The sequence below is a fragment of the Plectropomus leopardus genome, chromosome 2 (assembly GCF_008729295.1).
Source record: "Plectropomus leopardus isolate mb chromosome 2, YSFRI_Pleo_2.0, whole genome shotgun sequence".
Classification (NCBI taxonomy): Eukaryota; Metazoa; Chordata; class Actinopteri; order Perciformes; family Serranidae; genus Plectropomus; species Plectropomus leopardus.
The window spans coordinates 34,223,914-34,241,897 of NC_056464.1; the positions used below are offsets into that span (position 1 = coordinate 34,223,914).

Consider the following 17,984-nt stretch of genomic DNA (forward strand, 5'->3'; position numbering starts at 1 on the left):
GATGACTTTTCATTCTACACAGGACAAAAACAACAATCTTCTTTATACTACATAAGTTGCTCAGAGAGTCAAAAAATGCCGCCACCCAGTGCGTTGTACTGCTGCAAAAGGGTGTCTTGGTACCTGACGCCAGGTGCCACCCACCAGGCATCGGTATTTGATAAGTTAGTTTTGAGAATGTAATGTATAGGTAATACGAAGGCAAAGTGCCACGACCACAATTGTAGTGCATTTTTGAGTGCGTACATTAAATTACTGATCATGTTTTTTAGGCATAAAACTTCCTCGAAGAATATCTACTTAAAATGCATTAACACTCATCAACCTAAAACATATTTGGCCTGGTAGTCAAAAATTTTGAAGCCATTTTTCTTTTTTTTTTTAACTGCTATTATTGCTGATGTTGTTGTTGTTTTTGGTCTATTCTTTGTAATAATTAATTGACATTATGCATCCTGCATCTTGCATTATTCGTCCTGTGGTTTTAATATTTTCCTGACTCTACCCTGGTTTCTTTTTCGCTTGTGTTTAATAGGACTGTTTGGCTTTCTGCTGCTATATCGCTGTCTATGTAGCCCATTTCTGCTTTGCTTTGTCACCAAAGCATATATATATTAAAAACTCTGTTTTTACAGGTGCAATATAAATACTTATTATTTTCTTCTTTTTTTTCAAACAGCATTAGTGTAGTTACTGTGTGTGGTTAGCCTTTGCAGGGCAGAACGGATAACTTGCTGATGATTTGGCCTTGAGTGTCACCCATGTCCACACAGCAGCCATAGGGGAGCAGAGCTGCATGCTTTAACTATGCCACTGTCCTCATCGGTACGCCTGCTGTGTTGCTGATAAAGGTGTGAGCAACAAGGAAAGGCTGTGGATGCTGCGCTTCACTGCAGCCAAAGCATCCTCTGCACTCAGCCTGATGTTTTTGATGCCACTCTGACACAAACCATATACAGCAAGCTCTACTGGCGAGTGTACAGATGTAGTGTATGCTTCATGTACCTCTACACACACCCACTGTGAAAGGTAGGTCAGTAGTACTGGAAGAAAAATCCAATGTGTTCTTTTTTATTGTCATGTGCAAGGATGGAGAATCTAACGATGCAGGGGAGGCAAAGTCTTGGGAAAATGTTTGTAAAGCACAAAACACTCCAGGCTTTCCCATGACCTTCGCCAAACTCGAGGGTCATTGATCCTCCCAGGGCTATGCTTGGGTAGCAAAAGCACAGACAAATATAACTGTACTCATCTGAGCGAGGCATTTAATGGTGTCCTTTAATATACCTCCACTGACTTCCTCTGAAACCTTGACTGTTTCTGTGCTGAAGCTCACAGCAGTGGCCTCTGGGATCTTAGAGACCGCAAGGCGCTGTGTTGAGAGACATACCGCATGCACAACAAACCCAGAATAAAGTGTGTGTGACAAGGAAGAGCGCTCAAAGCGACACAGAGAGTAGGAAAGGAGGGAGGCGAAAGAGGACCGGGGTGGTGAGTGGGTTGAACATGCGTGCCATCATGGCCAAATAAGCAGATTAATGTCCTCAGTAGTCCCGTCTCTGGATTTGCAACTGGATGACAGCACGCATTGATGAAGCCCAGAGAGGAAGACCTCCTATGCTACAGCGTGGTCAGACTGGGCAGAGCAAGGCATGAGCCGAAGGAGAGAGGTTAGGAAGATAAAAAAAGAACTGTGCTGCTCCCTGCTGGGCAGGGTCTGGTCATTCTTTTCTTCCATTAATGTTGACCACTGCTGAGTATTCACAACAAGTGAGGTATCCAAAATATGAAAGAGGAGCCGTACAAATGATTACAGAATTTAAAGGAACTCTCATGCTTCACAAGACCTAGTAAGTAACTTCAAGAAGCCCTACTATGCTTATTTTTGGAAACATAATTGTACTTTGTGCACTGTCGAATTTGGTGCAGTTCGGACACGCACAACACATTCAATATTAAGAAACTATGAGAACAAAAACAGCTTGCTGTGGCTCTATGCAGCAGCAGGAGCATGGCCTCGATGCTGGTCACACCACCTTGTCTTAAAGACGCCCTATTATGCTCATTTTCAGGATCTTATTTGTATTCTGGAGTCTACTAGAATAGGTTTACATGCTTCAGTATTCAAAAAGATGTGTCCCATACTGCCCTTTGCTCTAGCACCTCTGTCTGAAACAGTCTGTCTTATGTCCAGCCTCCCATGAAGCCCAGTTTGCTCTGATTGGTCAGTTGGCTCTCTCTATTTGTTACATTGTGATGTCACCAAGTTACGGAAGTAAACACTGAAACTCAAACGAGCTGTTTCAGGCAGCTTAGAAGCTGTGCCTCCTGAGGGAGAGAGAGCTCCTTTTACAAACACAAAAAAGCTATACAACACAGTAAATGAAAAGGGAAAACACAAAAAGCATTACAGGTCCCCTTAAAAAATCCACTGTGTAGTATTCAGGGGATATACTGGCAGAAAAGGAATATTATATAATAAGAATACTTTCTCTAGTGTATAATCACCTGAAAATAAGAATCAGTGTATTTTTGTTACCGAAGATGAGCTGTTTATATCTACATAGGGAGCAGGTGCTCGCCTGTGGAAATCGCCATGTTTCTACAGCAGCCCAGAGTGGACAAATCAAACACTGGCTTTAGATAGGGATATTTCACATTGGCTACCGCAGTTAGCAGCCCCTCTGCGACAAGCAGTGTTGGAAAACTGCAGATTTATTCACTTTAAACCGCTTTATTCTATGTTTTTACCAGTTTAAATCACCTAGTCTGTTTGTTTTGGAGAGAAACGGACCTCTGTGGATAATTCGGCTCTAGGTTAAAACCTTCTGAACAATGATCACAAAAGGAATTCTAACCAGGAGAAGTTTCAGGTTGTTGCAATCCGCTAGATGCCACTAAATCCCCCTAAATCTTACACACTGTTCCCTTTAAGTCCCCCTGTGGCAGCACAATCCTTCCTGAATGATAAGTAATGTTTGTTGGTATTTTAGAACAGAGGTTATTAATTTAACGTTGTTTAAAAAGTTTGCCTCTCTCCTCAGCGCATAAACTTCAGATGACCCAGTTGAGTGTCTGTTTTTTTCTCTTATTATATAAGTCGCAACACCAGTTGTGCACTTAGCCAATAGAGAGTGGAGCAAACACTGATGATGTGTCTGAGCCTCTGACTTAAAACATTGTTATTACATTTCATTGCATTACATCATCCTGTTTAAATAGAAATGGCATAGTAATCCTTTCTGTGCGTGCCTCTGTGTGTGTGTGTGTGCGCGTGCTTACGTTGTGCGATCTTGGCCAAGTGCAGACGGTTGACCCAGGAGATCTTACTGAGGGGGCTGGGAGTGTTGAGGACCACCATGAAACTGACAGGACGACCTGACCTGGATGAGAGCAGCATGTGCACACAAACACAGACAAATTAATGTTGAATTCTTACATGTTTGTCACAAAGTCTTCACCAAACAGCACAGAATATACACATTATTGTATGTTTAGTTGGTTGTTGGTTTTTCACCTTATTGTTTAATTTGGTCAGACAGTTTCCATCGTTGAGGCCCAGAAATAATCCTGGTATTTATTAGGATCTGATGTCAATATATAGGAGCAGCAACAGCATTTCATTGTAAAAGCCTGTATTGTGTAATGACAGCAAAGCTAAACCTTGAATAGAAATTCATTTCTCTGACCAGAAAAAAATATGTGCAAATGTGTCTTTATGCAACCCTGTCTCCAAGAAATTACTTTTCACACCAGTTTTAGCCTCTTTTTACATTAGCTATCTGTCTTTTTGGGATTGATTTTAAGATCTTATTACTTTTTAGGCTCTTCATGGCCTGGCTCCAGATTACATTGCAGACCTTTTAATCCCTTATGAACCTTTGTGCAGTTTAAGATCTTCAGGCAGAGATCTTTTGTCTGTTTCAGAGTCCAGGCTGAAGACGAAAGGGGACAGAGCTTTTGCAATCAGGGCCCTGAGGCTCTGAAACGACCTGCCTGAGGATATAAGGCTGTCTGAGTGAGTGTCCTCATTTAAGTCTCCCCTAAAAACATACCTATATCAGAGAGTGTATCCTGATTTTATCTAAACTGTCTATTTTATTGCAATCTCATTGATTTTATTTCTCATTTATCATCTTGATTTTAGTTTGGGCTTTTTACTCTTATCTTTTATTTTGGTGAAATTTTATGACATTTTGGATTGTTTTATGTTCCCTGTGTTTTAAATGTGTTTAGATTTAGATTGTGTTTAGCACTTTGTAACTGTGTTGTGAGTGGTGCTGTGTAAATAAAGTGTATTATTTATTATAATTACTAAAAGTTCCCCTCCGTACATATTTTAAAGTATGTAAAAATACTCTGCTATGATTTGTAATTTGTTTAACATTTTTCCCAAATATAAAATTCAGTCAGACAAAGACAACTAGTAGACATTTCATTTCAGTTTCTTTTCACTTTTTCTTGACTTGTAGACTAACTGAAAGTGGTTAACAAAGCTTGTGAAACATACAATAATATCTGCTACAAGAGTTTTTGGTAGATAGTACAAGGAAGCTTCGGGGTCCATTTTTCATGCAAAATCTGCACACTCTGCCATAGTACCAAAACTCCCACAATGCAAACACTAAGTCTACTAAGTCTGCTCTGCACTGGAGGTTTGAGATTTCTTTGCAAGTGTTGTGTTAAAGTCTGTCCCCCAGTCAAATGGTAAATATTTCACCTGGCACAAGTTTGAATCCATTTTAGGGAGGAGCACAGACGCTGCCCCCTTCAGTCGAGGAGTGTGAAAACACCTCTCTGGTGACAAACTTTGCACGGATACCACTCAGTTTACTCAAGGTCAGACATTTCAGGGGATATAAACTAAAGAAAAACACAGATTTATCAGAGGGGCTCTTTAAGTGTTTTCTCAATTATTTTATGCTGACATAATCGATACCCTGATTATACTCACAGGTACTGGTTTTTAATCATTAATGAAGTACTTCTTTTATCTAGCACACCAGAGCTGTAGGGAGGGACGTGGTCAGAGTAGATGTATGTAGCAGACATTACACTAAATCAACTGGATCAATTTTCAGTCTGAGCTGTTTCTTCTTAATATTTGTTTAGGCCAAAATACCTGCTTACAGGTGATCCATGTGGAACACTTTTTAGAGGAAATATCAATAAAACACAGCGCAAAACCTGTAAACAGATATAAATGTAGGCAGGCTGGTACAGATATTTAAGCTCCGTTCCCAAAACAAGAAACCAGAGGGGCATTCAACAGGTGGAGTTCTGAATGCAGAACAGCTTTAAATGAACTCCTGTATGCACTGGATACTCTTCTCCACAGTAATGAAATCCGATGAAAACTAAACACTGATGCACACGCATCCTTTAGATCTGATACCAGGTATGTCACAAAGGAAAAGACTTGGCATTTAAACAAAAAAGGTCATTGTTATAGTCTCTTCTGCAATATTTACTTCAGTTATAGTAAAATTTAAAAAATCCAGCGGAAAAGGAATCACTTCAAACCTACATTTTACCCTTTAAAACCATAAAAAAAAAGGTTTGATTTCTTACAAAGAGATGGGGAGATGGCAATAAGCATTATGACAACACATGGCCAAAAAATTGCAAAAGAAAATAAAAATTACCTGAAAATAAGCGCAAAAAGGTAAAAAAAAAAAAAAAAAAAAAATGCTGAAAATAAAAATGCATTTTTCTAAATATATTTTTCTGTAATATAGTTTTTAATATTAAAGTGTTTAAATTATAAAAATAGTTTTATGGACATTTTACATTTTTTTATATTTTTCAATATACAATTCTCACCTCTTTTTAAAAACAGATTTTAGGCATTTTTCTGATCACATTTGACTACTTTTTTGCAATCAGTGGGACATTTATTGAAAAGTTGGTCATTGCCTTTTTCCTCAAATCTTTTCAAAAGAAATCAAACCACTTTCCATAGGTTTCCAAGGATCAAATAGCTTGTGAAAGGCGTCTGAACACAGCTAAAGAAAGCCAATGTCAATTGAGGTTTGAAAGGGTTAGCCCTACATCTGAAAAACTGACACTGAAGAAATGAGAAATGGACCTTGACAGTAGCCATTGAGGATCATATGCCTTTCCTATCATCTCTTACTTTACCCTGATAATCAGGTTGAATTTACTAGGAGCGGTCCGTCATCACAAAAAAAGCAGGAAAATGTGGGACTTTTATATGAAACAGGGAAAAGTGCATTTTTGGCATAAACTGCAAATGCACTATATAAAAACAGAGAGCAGAACAATCCAGTCAGAAAAACAGAGCAACAACAACAAAAATAAATTTTTCATTTCATGGGACTTTAAGTTTAATACATCAGGATTTTTTTTCTGTCAGAACAGCTGCTTGGCCGCTTGTAGTTTTACAGCAGTTCAGTCCAGTAAGCCGAGGCTTTATGATCAGCCTGCGCGTCAACATTCAGGGCAGGTTGTGACGACCACACAGTCTGGTCACAGTAAATCGCTTCTGGGTGGGCTACGGCGCTCAAAATGCCACTAATGTGTGGGCTCCCCTGGGATCAGGCACGAGCAGTACAGGCTCTGATCACTCAGGGCTTTTTGGTGCCAATTCAGACACAGCGGGAGACCAGATCTTAGATGAGTGTGTCAGTGTGTGCATGTGTGATAAAGAGGGAGAAAGATGGAAGGAAAAAGAGAAGAAACAGCAATGATGTGAGTGTACGGGTCAGGTTATATCATGGATAATTTAAAAAATCATCATCAAAAAATCTGTTGCTTGCAACAATGCTTGCTTGTATAAAAAGCTATGAAAATATATGTATTTAACAACCTGTAGTTAACTTGCTGTAAACATAAATTCAAAAAGTCATATGTCCATCCCACAGACTGTATACAAAGATGGACAACGTGCCTCAAATTACTCAGACTTGATAAAAATGAAGCCAAAATATTCAGGATATCTTGTGCTGGTGATGTCAATTGGTGCAAGAGTCAATCTCCACAGTTTCAAGTTATTATCCGACAATTTGGGAAAAGCATCACTGATTGCAGTCACACTGATTGGCACAGACAGCTGTCAATCATTACTTTAGATCCCTTTTTTATAGCATCAAATAACTAATTAAAACTAAACTTATACTAAAAACAGACTGCAGCATAATATGATGGCAGAAACTATCTTTGGAAAAAATGTATTTCACTTTTATTTATTAATTTAGTTTTTCAGCTTTTAGTTTGGCCCATATGCCACCTGCTAATACGGAGGAGGTGGGGTGTAAGACATATACTGCAGCCAGCCACCAGGGGGCAATCGAGATATTTTGGCCTCACTTTTGGGTAGCAGTCATGGCTCTGCCATCTTTATTATACAGTCTAGGGTCTATACTATGGGCTGGGACACATGCTGCGCCTATAAACACCTTGAAAACACAAGGTCGGGGACTGGGTGCTACTCTTGTGCTTACTCTATGCCAACTTTCATGGGTGCGTCTGAGGTTGCCAAGCCATTATTTAAGTAATGTCTGTGGGACAGTTGTGAGGCACACGGTAGCCGTACACTGTGACATGTAATGATCAACTTCTCCATATTTATTATAAACCAATATTAAAGGAAGAAAGAGAAGATATCTACCAGCTGTGATTGGTTGTTTCCATTTACTTTATACAAAGACGGACAAAATGACAGTTCTCCTAGAGCGTAGCTTTTCAATCTCAATCGCCCCCTGGTGTCTGACTGCAGTATAGGTGATAATTACCGTCCCTCCATGTTAGTGACTGGGATATGGGCCAAACTAAAAAATCAAATTACACGCCAAATAAATTTTTCCCAAAGATGGTTTCTGTCACTGAAGGTAGTTCTCATCACCCTGATGTTTGTTCAAGTGTTTGTTTTTATGATAAGATCGACTCTTTTGAGTTATTCAATTCTACAAAAAGGGGATTTTCTGCCATGATTGACAGCTGTGACGGCCAATCCGTGCCCTCACATTTAATGAAATTGTTCACGATTGGTCGGACGGATGTTTTGATGGAAACTCCCCCACTGTCGATATCGCTACTGCGCAGAATCCGACTCTCAGTGACATCACCATCACATGATGGCAACTGTTGCTGAGCTCAAAAGTTAAATATTGTAATTCAGGGCGCAGCAATTGTGCACTGAAAAACAGATGCTTAGGAACACTTGCGTGCTGCTGCCGCGTCTCTCTTACTCTTGAGTGCGCTTGTTAGTTTTTCAACAATATTGGAATTTCTAACTGTGATATAATACCTTAAATAATATTGATATTCAACATTCAGCCTAAGTGAATGAGACAAGTGATGAGAAGACTGCACTGCGGGGCTATGCAGCAGTGTGTGTGTGTGTGTGTGTGTGTGTGTGTGTGCACACGTGTGTGTCATCTCGCTGTCAGAGAGAAGAGAGAGCGGGAAAGTAGCATTGATAGTCATGATTCTGCAGAACATAAGTAATGAAATTGTTTAAAATACTCAATTTGTATTGCACAGCAAACTCGACAAACCGATATTGTGGCAGTAGATTTCGATCATTAACATCAACTGAAATTTCCTGCCACGTGTTTATAGTAAATACAATAGATTTGAGGGTGCAAAACATGCAGCATGTGTATGAGCTCTTTTTGGACATTTTGTGCTTTGTTCTGTTTCATACATAACCCTTTTCTTAGCCTTTCTTGAAAAGGCAATTTCATTCTCAATAAACCTTTTCACTGCTTAATAAGGGACAAACTGGCATGAATACCAAACATTAAAGTCAACACGAGGTGTATTGTGCTGCAGGAGATGGTATGAAAGGTTTCTATGAGCCGCTCTTGCCTTGAAACTGGGTCGGCATTGGAATCCAGTGTAAAAACCATATTCAAGCCCACTGCACCTGCCATTCTCTGCAAAGCAGCAAGAAGCTACAAACTCCTCAGAGGCACTTTTGAAGCCTGCAGGGGGTGAGCTACTGATGTTAAAATCATAGATTTTTTGGTGAAACATTCCATTAACCTCTAAGAACATTCTGGCAAACCAAAACACAAACCTACTTTTCATGAATTGATAAAGGGGCTCAAAAGTTTAACATAAACAGAATCATTTACCAAAGCTCAGGAGACAGATGTTTTGTTTTAGACTCTGTACGGAGTAATCTATGCATATATTTCCGCTGTGAACGCATAATTTAAGGTTTCACAGAGTTGAAAAATGTTCTGTCTTCTCCTTCGATGTAAATCATGTGAAGATATTTTGCTTAAGGCCTTGTAAGATGTCAGATCACACATCTTTATACTTGAATTTGCATTTTGCCTCCGTCCCTGTGTGGTAATTTGGGTGATTTTGACAAGCGGTAAATATGTTATCAATGTCTTGTACATGTGTGACAAAACTGCATTTCTTTGTGGTGCCCATGCAGAATAGAGATGGCACAAACTATTTCCGAAGTCACATTCAAGAATTAAATGAATAAAGCGATTAGATTTTTTTTTTCTGACAAAACTATTTTTTTTACAAGCATCAATACAAAAATAACAGCAACAAAAGTTCTACAACATGAAATTGGTGCCAGTAGAGGCTGTATTTAAGTGTGTAAATTAAAATGTGTTCTCATTTATTTCTATTTAACTGTTGAACCAGAAAATGGATGTGTCCTAAATTGCTCATTTTTTTATACGGAATAATTTAAAATTTAATTGAATGGCTTCAATTTGAGGTGATATATAATAACTGATTATTATTCTCACATAATGGCAAACTTATCACTTGGCTTCTTACATCAAATTTGTGTTATTAAAGACAAATGTTTAGACAAGGGATTTTAGTTTCACTGGCTGTTCCCTTGAGGACTGCGGGACTTTAAAGTTGCCAAAAGTTAACACTCTCACTGAGCCTCCACAAGCCATCGGCTGTTGTGTCTCCTTTTATCCCCTCAGGTCTTTCTGAGTGAAAAAGCTACAAATTGTATGTAGCTAGAACTGGGCTACAAAGCACAAGACAATGTGAGGCAAACAAATAAATGTCAGTCAAACAGTGTTTTTACAGCCCGATCTTTCATGGCTGCTCAAACTTAAGCACTCAGGTGTCTGAGATTGTGTCAAGCAAGCCCTGGGACCCAATGACGTTGCATGCTGGGAACTAAAGCAGCGTTTTTATATGAAAAAGACAGCGCAAATATGATCATCTTTTTTATGTCTCAGTAAAGACCAGTGTTACAGAATCAGAGGCTAAGCTGCTGATTTTTGTCACAGATTTCTCATCCAGTTCTGTGACCACAAAAAGTGCAACTGGGATGTTGTCTCTGTGACACTTTTACCAGGTAAGTCTTTCTTCATCGGATCATTCAAGCTACTGTGTTATTACTTGAGGCAGGGAGAACAGAGAAAGCTGTCCAAGCTATCCAAAGAAAGACATGCTGCTAAATATAAAAGAATATATATAAAAAATAAAATAACATGATATGAAACACACTGGGTATAACTCCATGAGACCAAGGTCATCCTGTCTGAAGACCACAAAGAATTTCTGAAATGGAAATGACCACCAGAGAACCACGGGTATGTCTAATGAGAGTGCTTTAGAGAGTTTCACCAGCTAATAAAAAACACACCTAAAGTCAATACCAAAGTCGATACTGAAATGGGCCCCGAAATGCAAGGTCTCTCCCAGAGAAAAGTGTTTTTAAGTGGATTTTCCCTTTGTGGGCTCAAATGAAAGCTGTGACTGGAATTGCCACCTCACAGTTGTATGCCTTTGCCAACCAGTCAAGTTCCAGTTTACATCCATGTCTGTCCAGACTCTTATGTTGCCATGACAGCAGACAAAACTTCAAATACGGATGTAGTTGCAAAGAAACTGTAATTTCTAAACGTGGTGATGAACAGTGTGAATGATATCTTATTAGTTATTAGTGCCCGACAAATGGCATTGTCATGCTGTAAACTAAAGTTACATATTTAGGTTAGGTTTAGGAAAGTAAAGTCACCTGGGCTGGGTTAAGGAAAAAAAACTGGGTTTAAAGTTGGGTCATCAAAATGTGGACAAACTAATGACATACCTTACAATAACACAGAGCTCTCTTAGTTCCACATGGGACAAGTTTTCTGGAAGAAAGCCCTGTGTTAGTTTGACCCATCCAACTCACCCTGCCTCCTTGCGATGAGTTTCACTCTTGCTACTAGTTTCTTACTTGACGATTTCATGGTTATAAATCAACTAGTGGCTCAAGTTCACATGGGTTATCTGCCTGGCTTCACACAGATCTTTACCTGACAGAACAGAAGATCTTTTCAATCAGCACAGTTTCAAGGTGAACAACTAAGGTTAGTATCACTAATTCAGTATCTGACCAAATGTCTCCCCTTCTGTTTCTGAGTTAGTACCCATGGGTAGATTTTGTTTTGCAGTAAAAAAAAAGGAAGAATTCATCCAGACAGAATTCAAAATCACAACACACACTGAGGAAAGACAAAACAAATAAACCAGGACAAAAGGTGCTCAGACACATTGCTATCAGTAGAAGACTGGGATAAGGTAAAAATCACAATATCACACTTAATATATAAATAAATATGCACAAATGTTGTTATGACTTGCTCAAATGAACCATTGCAGCTATAACAAAACTACTCCTGTAGTGTTTTGTTTTACAGCTTAAGACCGTAGGCCTTCTACCAGAGGGCAGAAGCTGAAATTCCCCATGCAAAGGATGTGTCAATAGAAACAGAGCTAACTATCCTCTGCGGCTGTCTGGTGTACAGGGACTCTGGTCTTAGCTGGAACTCACCAATCAGACGACTGGACCATTTCACAGTCAATTCAACATTTGATCCTGCTAGACATTTGGGTGAAATTTTGTCATAATTCATTTATGAATTCTTAAGTTAAGGCCAAAAACATAGACTGTAAGGTCACAGTGACCATTGACCACCAAATTCTACTCAGTTCATCCTTGAGTCAAAATTTGTGCCAAATGTGGGGGAATTCCCTCAAGGTGTTGTTCAGATATCTGGTTAACGAGCATGGGAAAGCCAGAAAAACAAAACATAATGCCTCCGGCAATGGCTGTTTGCTGGCACGGAGGCATAAAAACCAACAAATGACTGTTAATAAACACAGCGTGTACTTTATACATGCAGAGGTTGTGTTACATGCCAGATAGAGAAGCACGCAAACTCATCTCCCAGCTGTAAATCCCCACCTAAACATTTAGCTTCCTCATGCAATTATTTAGTAAAATTTATGTCAGCTTGTTATCCTGTGTTTAAATATGTCACTCTCTCTCCTGTCAAGTAACATAAAATAATTTCTTAATGCTGAGCAGGCTAAAGTGAGACTGGCAGCCTCGGCCCTGAGTTAGCAGTGACTCAGCTGGTGTCTGTCCATTGACGAGGGCACTCTGTTGTCTGGATTGATCAGACTTTATTGGAACTTCAAGTAAGCTGTCTGGCCAAGGATGAGATGTCTTTTTAAAGCACTAAGCAGCTTTCTGAAATAATGGCCCTGTTTCAGTCACCTGCACAACTATTCCACGGTGATTCTGAGGCGATGAAAGAAAGAAAAAGAGATCGCAAGAGAGAGAGAGAGTGAGAAGAACAGGGTGGGAGGGTGAGTGTGGAGGGGCTGGGGTCTCAGGCGCACATAAGGAAGACAATTTCACATTCAGACATCATTAGAAGGTAATAGAGTGGAGAACAGTGCGCAGCCTGAAATTCTGCTTCTGTCATACCTGCCGCTGCCCGCTGCAAATTCATTTTCATTTCATAGAGGAAGGAAGAAAAATGGTAGAGACACACACACACATACAGAGAGAGGCAGAGAAAGAGAGATTGCAGTCAGGAAAAGAATAAAGTAAGTAAGATCTCAAACTTCCTTGACATGTTGAAAAAAGTGGAGCTTTCACAAAGAGGTGTAATTCATACCATTCGCTGCTTAAATATAGCAGAGGCAATTTGCCGAAGACAGAAGGGGAGACAGGGTGTGACGAGAATACAACGACTCACTTGGTTGAATTCTTTAGGCAACACTTCATGCCCACACGGCCTCAAACATGCTAAACTGAGCGCAGTCTCCGATTCCTCCCTCCTGCCCGCTGATTGACAGCCGCAGTGCAGGTGTGGTGCACTGCCAGAATAGAGAACTAGACTCGGGCATGCTGGCAGAGGGGAGATGAGGAGAGCTGAGAGGTAAGGAGAGTCAAAACGGGAGGGGAAGGGGAGGGGAGAGAGGGCAGAGTGGGGGCGAGGGAGCGTAGCGAGGAGCCGGCCCGGCTGATTTATGGGAGCAGGTCAGTGCCGAAGCACACGTGTGACATTAATGCACAAGGACGGGACAGATGTAGCAGTGAGTGCTGAGTGGCAGCCTGTCATGCACCCATCCTTCAGTTCACCTCCAACCGCAAGAGAAACAAACAGTCAGAGGGAAAAATGTGCTTTGCAAATGGTGAGATGAGTTAAAGGAGACGGTTCAGCGTCCCTGTGAGAGTTCACTGATCTAATTCCGGACAGACCTGACAATCAGACACAGACAAATATTACAAGAGATAGACTTAAAGTGGGTTCAGACTGAATGTGATTTATGGTTTATGGAGGTGACAAGATTGTATTCGAGATTGTCGAGTGGATACAAACAGACACAGGATTCTCTGTCGGCGATGCAAAATGAGCCTGAAAATAACAGAAACATCTGGAGTTCCTGGTAAGATTTCAGATCAGTCAATCACTACACAAACACACACACTTGCTGCTACAGTTGATATTTTTGCAGTCGGTACATTGGCTGTTTGTGACGTGTGAGAAAAAGGTGAGAGAAAAACTGACGGTTTTCTTCACCTGCTGTCCCCTATTACTGTATCAGTATCCTTTTATGTTTGATAAATTATTAACATCTGTACATCTGTTATTATCCTCCTGTATTTGTAAGTATTTCCATATTGTCGTCATGTTTACATTAATTGGTAAAAAGATGGAAGAAAACTGTGAACACGTTTCGCATGCCATACCTTGAGTAGTCGTCCTGTGACTATCTGCCCCCACCTTGACAACTAACTATGTGCTGCAAGTGTGAGTCACTAATAGCACATTAACACGCCGTTCCTGTGCATAATGCAAGATAATAATTATGTATTCAGTTTGGATTGACATTCATACTGTTGAACACAAGTAAATGCCTGGTTGTCAGTTTTTGTAACACACATCTCTGCTACACCAAAGAATTATGCCAGACCTTGGATAAATATGCATAAACAAGGTTACGTTTAAATTCAATGGCTTGGTGGAGTGTTTATTATCAAGATGGCAACCAGAGAGTGGTGAACAAGAGGCAACCTCCTGAGCTGAGAATTGAAGTCAACATGTAAGTGCCGAAAAGTTCAGTTTCTCAAATGGCCACTTGAGGTTGGCTCCAAAAACCTGTCAGTCTCAACTAAATTCCATGTCAATATCCCCAACTTCACAGCAGAAATAAACATGTTTACAGCGTGGTACAAAAAACTACTTTTATCTCCCCATAGCTGAGCTACTCATTTGTGACAACTGTAAACGGGTACATTTTTTATATAACTCACCTCTTTAAATGTAATTAAGGCTTAAAGTTATGCATAAATAAGGGTGTGGCCTCTGTGAGTGACAGATAGCTGTTGTCGGTTACAGGTTTCTACCATTAGGTAACATTACAATGCCGTTACCCCAGATTCACAGTGTATTTAGCGTTGCTTGTAATAAAAGACCTTCTAAGGAGTCGTATGTTCAGTTTTTCTGTTAGTACAAGTACAAGATCAAGTACATTTTATTTGAATCTTTTTAAAGCTGTTTTTGCTTGCAAAAATTAGCATTAGTATTACCACAATAGACCGTTGATGTAAATGCACCAGGCTAACTAAGGTAGCAGCTAGCATTTGGGCTATCTTTTGCTTGTCTCTAAATATAGTCTTGTACGTAAGCCACACTTGAGGCTTCAAAATGGGAGTCCACATCATGGTGGCTACATCTGTTTGTTTGGGGGGTTTTTTCTATGGTTGGTGGTGTGTTTATTTTGAAGATGGCTACCAGAGGGTAGTGACCTGGTGTTTCTATAGAGATGAAAATTAATGCAGCAATGTACATGAATCCTGTCCAACTATCTTGAATTGAATAGATTATTGATAGCCAAGAGGGCTAAATATCACCGCCAAATATCAGCTTGGGACTACAGTCATCCTACAGTGGATATACAGCTTTGTGTGGCATCAAAGTACTACAAATATGACAAATTAAGGTTCAACTCTTGTTAGCAATTTGCTAAAAGGGTCAAGTGTAAAGGATATAAGCTGATCACTGTACAACATAGCAAAACATAAATCATTAGTAAAGAAGAAGCAAATTAATTTAGGATAAATAGTATGTGAAGATCAGATGAAATATCTCCCAGTAAATGAGCCAAGGAGCACATTTCCCTATTTGTTTTGACTACTCAAGCAGCAATACAATTTTTCCACCACAGCTGACCAAAAGAAATGTATCTTAGGTGCCCTTTAGCCCGTCTGCACCTGATACCTTGCTAAAGTGGAGGACTGTGGTTGTTCTTGGTTGTTTCCAGGTGTGAATGTGTCTACATGTGTGAATGCAAAGAAAACAGCAAGCTGTGCCTGGAGAAAAAAGCTGAAAACTGTGGAGCAGAGGTTGAGGTGTGTTGCAGAGGTGCAGAAGATATTCACTTACCATTATACACTAAAGCACAAGGATGACACAGATGTTATAGGAACACTCAGTCATCTCAGAAGTACACTTGGAAGTCTGACTGAGAGCTAGATGAGGAGACATAGTTCATCTCTGTGAGATCAGTCTGAGACACAAGTGTTCCCTTAAACGCTTGCTTCACAAAAAAGAGTATCCACAGTAACAGGCACACTCTTTTTTTCATCATTTGTCAGTGCCGTGAGTTCCTCAAATGAAATTCCATTCACCCCAATTTTATTAGAGTGGTAGCAAAAAACTGAGAGGTTCATATCTCAAAATACCGGCAAATAAATACAAAACTACCTGCAAGGAGATACCACTAGCGGTAAGCAAGAATTTAATTAACTTTTTTTCCATAATTTGGGTAATAATTTGGGAAAACAAGCCCTTTGAGTGGGATCCTGCAATGCAGCTACCCAAAGCACACCTTTCTTCACAGACGGAACAATCAGAGAAAACCCTCGGCTCTCCAGACACTAAAATGTGGTCTTAAGGACTCTCCAGAGCCTCTTTGAGAGCATGTCTGTTGGCTAAGAGTCTGAACCAGAATGGACCTAAAGACCTAGAGATGGAACCTGAATCAGTCATACTGTTTGACTGAGAATGTAAGGTCTGCCATTCGCCTTGAAGGTAGCCTGCACAGCCTCCATAAAAGGGCCCGTAAAAAAAGAGGCTTCTGGCTGACAATACTGTTGCTTCGTGTTTGCAGTGCTGGTGGGAACGGAGGATGAAGCAACAAACACATTTGGCTAAACTATGAAATTGAACTCTGTATCTATCGCTTGCCAGTATGGCCCATGCATCTCTGCCTGTGGTTGCTCCAGCAGACGCAGTAAAAGGAGGATGTTAATGAACTGCTGTCACACGTAGGCTGGTGCCTTTGAGGCAGCAGTCAGGATTCTCTCCACGTACTCAGTCTGTTTGCAGTGTGGAGGCTGTGATGTGCTGCCTGACTGCAGAGAGTTGCTCGCGGCCAGACAGGAGGGGACCAACTCAGTACAGGGGGTCCCTGCTGCGGTCCCACTCTCTCACCAGCAGAGCAAAGGCGCGGCTCTGTGTGTGTGCGTGTGTGTGTTTGCGTTTTGGCTCCTGTATGTGTGTGTTTCTTTGTCTGAGATGCATGCTGGCTCGTGCGCAGGTGCATTTGTCAGCAGGAAGCACGTGTGAATACATGTAATGCGCACATACACACTGCAAGCACTGTCGGGCCCTGTAGATTGTTACTCAGATTAGCAACAAAACGGATAAGGATGACAAGGGAAAACACAATGCATGTGTGTGCGATTGTGTGGGTGTGTTTGAGAGAGAGACAGAGTCAGTCCGCTGTTCTCCCCTGCAATCTGCCACTGCTGCACCCTGGGTAGTGTCAGAATGGTTTGGGCACCCGCTGTGCCACCTGTCACCCCCGGCCCCGAGGCTCACTGCCGGTCCAGCCACCCGACACTGAGGCCCAGCCTCAATTAGATTGCTATCACACAACCAGGATTGGCTCTTTTTCCCAACAGGAGATTTCTCTCTTTCAGCTGACATTGTTAGCTTTTACCTCTATACAAAAAACTCCACTCTCCAGGTGTGATTTCAGCGTAGGTCTTGCTCTACATTATTTAAGTTTTAAATACAAATCTACAGCTTGGACATATGTAGGGGTGGGAAATCTCCTTGTCAGTGCGGCTGCTAATGACATTATCACAAGAACTCAGCAAATAGGGTACCCCTTGAAGGGGAATTCGGGGACTCTCTTGTAAGCATGACATCTGGCTCCACCAAACATCTGAGTAAGCAGATTGGCCCTGCAGGCCTGGTGTGACAGCCGACGAGGAAGCTGGGAGATGTGGGAGAACTGATCTGCACAGCTCCACTGCTCAAGCTGTCACTTTAGCTTGGCTTGGCACAGTTAGATTCTCCTTGGCTCTGAAGCATTAGGCCCACTCTTCTGACTGCCGCTGCCCTGCTGGCACCAAGCCAAGTCTTTCATGGGGGAGGTCAATCATCACTCTCACTCTTTCTTTCTTCCTCTTCTTCTTCTGCTTAGTCGCTCTCAGCAGGGCTCTTGCTTTTCTATCGCAATCTTTCTCTTTTTGTCCTCCCCTGCCTCTTTCTTATCCTATCCCCACCAGAAGGTACGAAATGGGATCCATTATAATCTGCCATTATTTGCTATTCCCAGTTCCTGTGGAGCACTCTGAGCTACTCATATGCTCTCTCCTTGCCATCTTTGTTCTTCTCTAAGTAGGCGTTCAGTCGCTCCGTAGTCTCTCCACCCACCAGGATCCACTT

The 17,984-nt window shown here is 40.9% G+C and overlaps 1 protein-coding gene across 1 annotated transcript in view; it reads right to left on the reverse strand.

Moving 5' to 3' along the window:
- The window catches only part of arhgef10la (Rho guanine nucleotide exchange factor (GEF) 10-like a), a 122,293-nt gene that overhangs the window by 75,288 nt on the left and 29,021 nt on the right, over window positions 1-17,984 (reverse strand). The window contains exon 14 of the mRNA XM_042509431.1: window positions 3,283-3,383. Coding sequence (XP_042365365.1) covers window positions 3,283-3,383 — 101 coding nt within the window. The remainder of the gene's footprint in view (window positions 1-3,282; window positions 3,384-17,984) is intronic.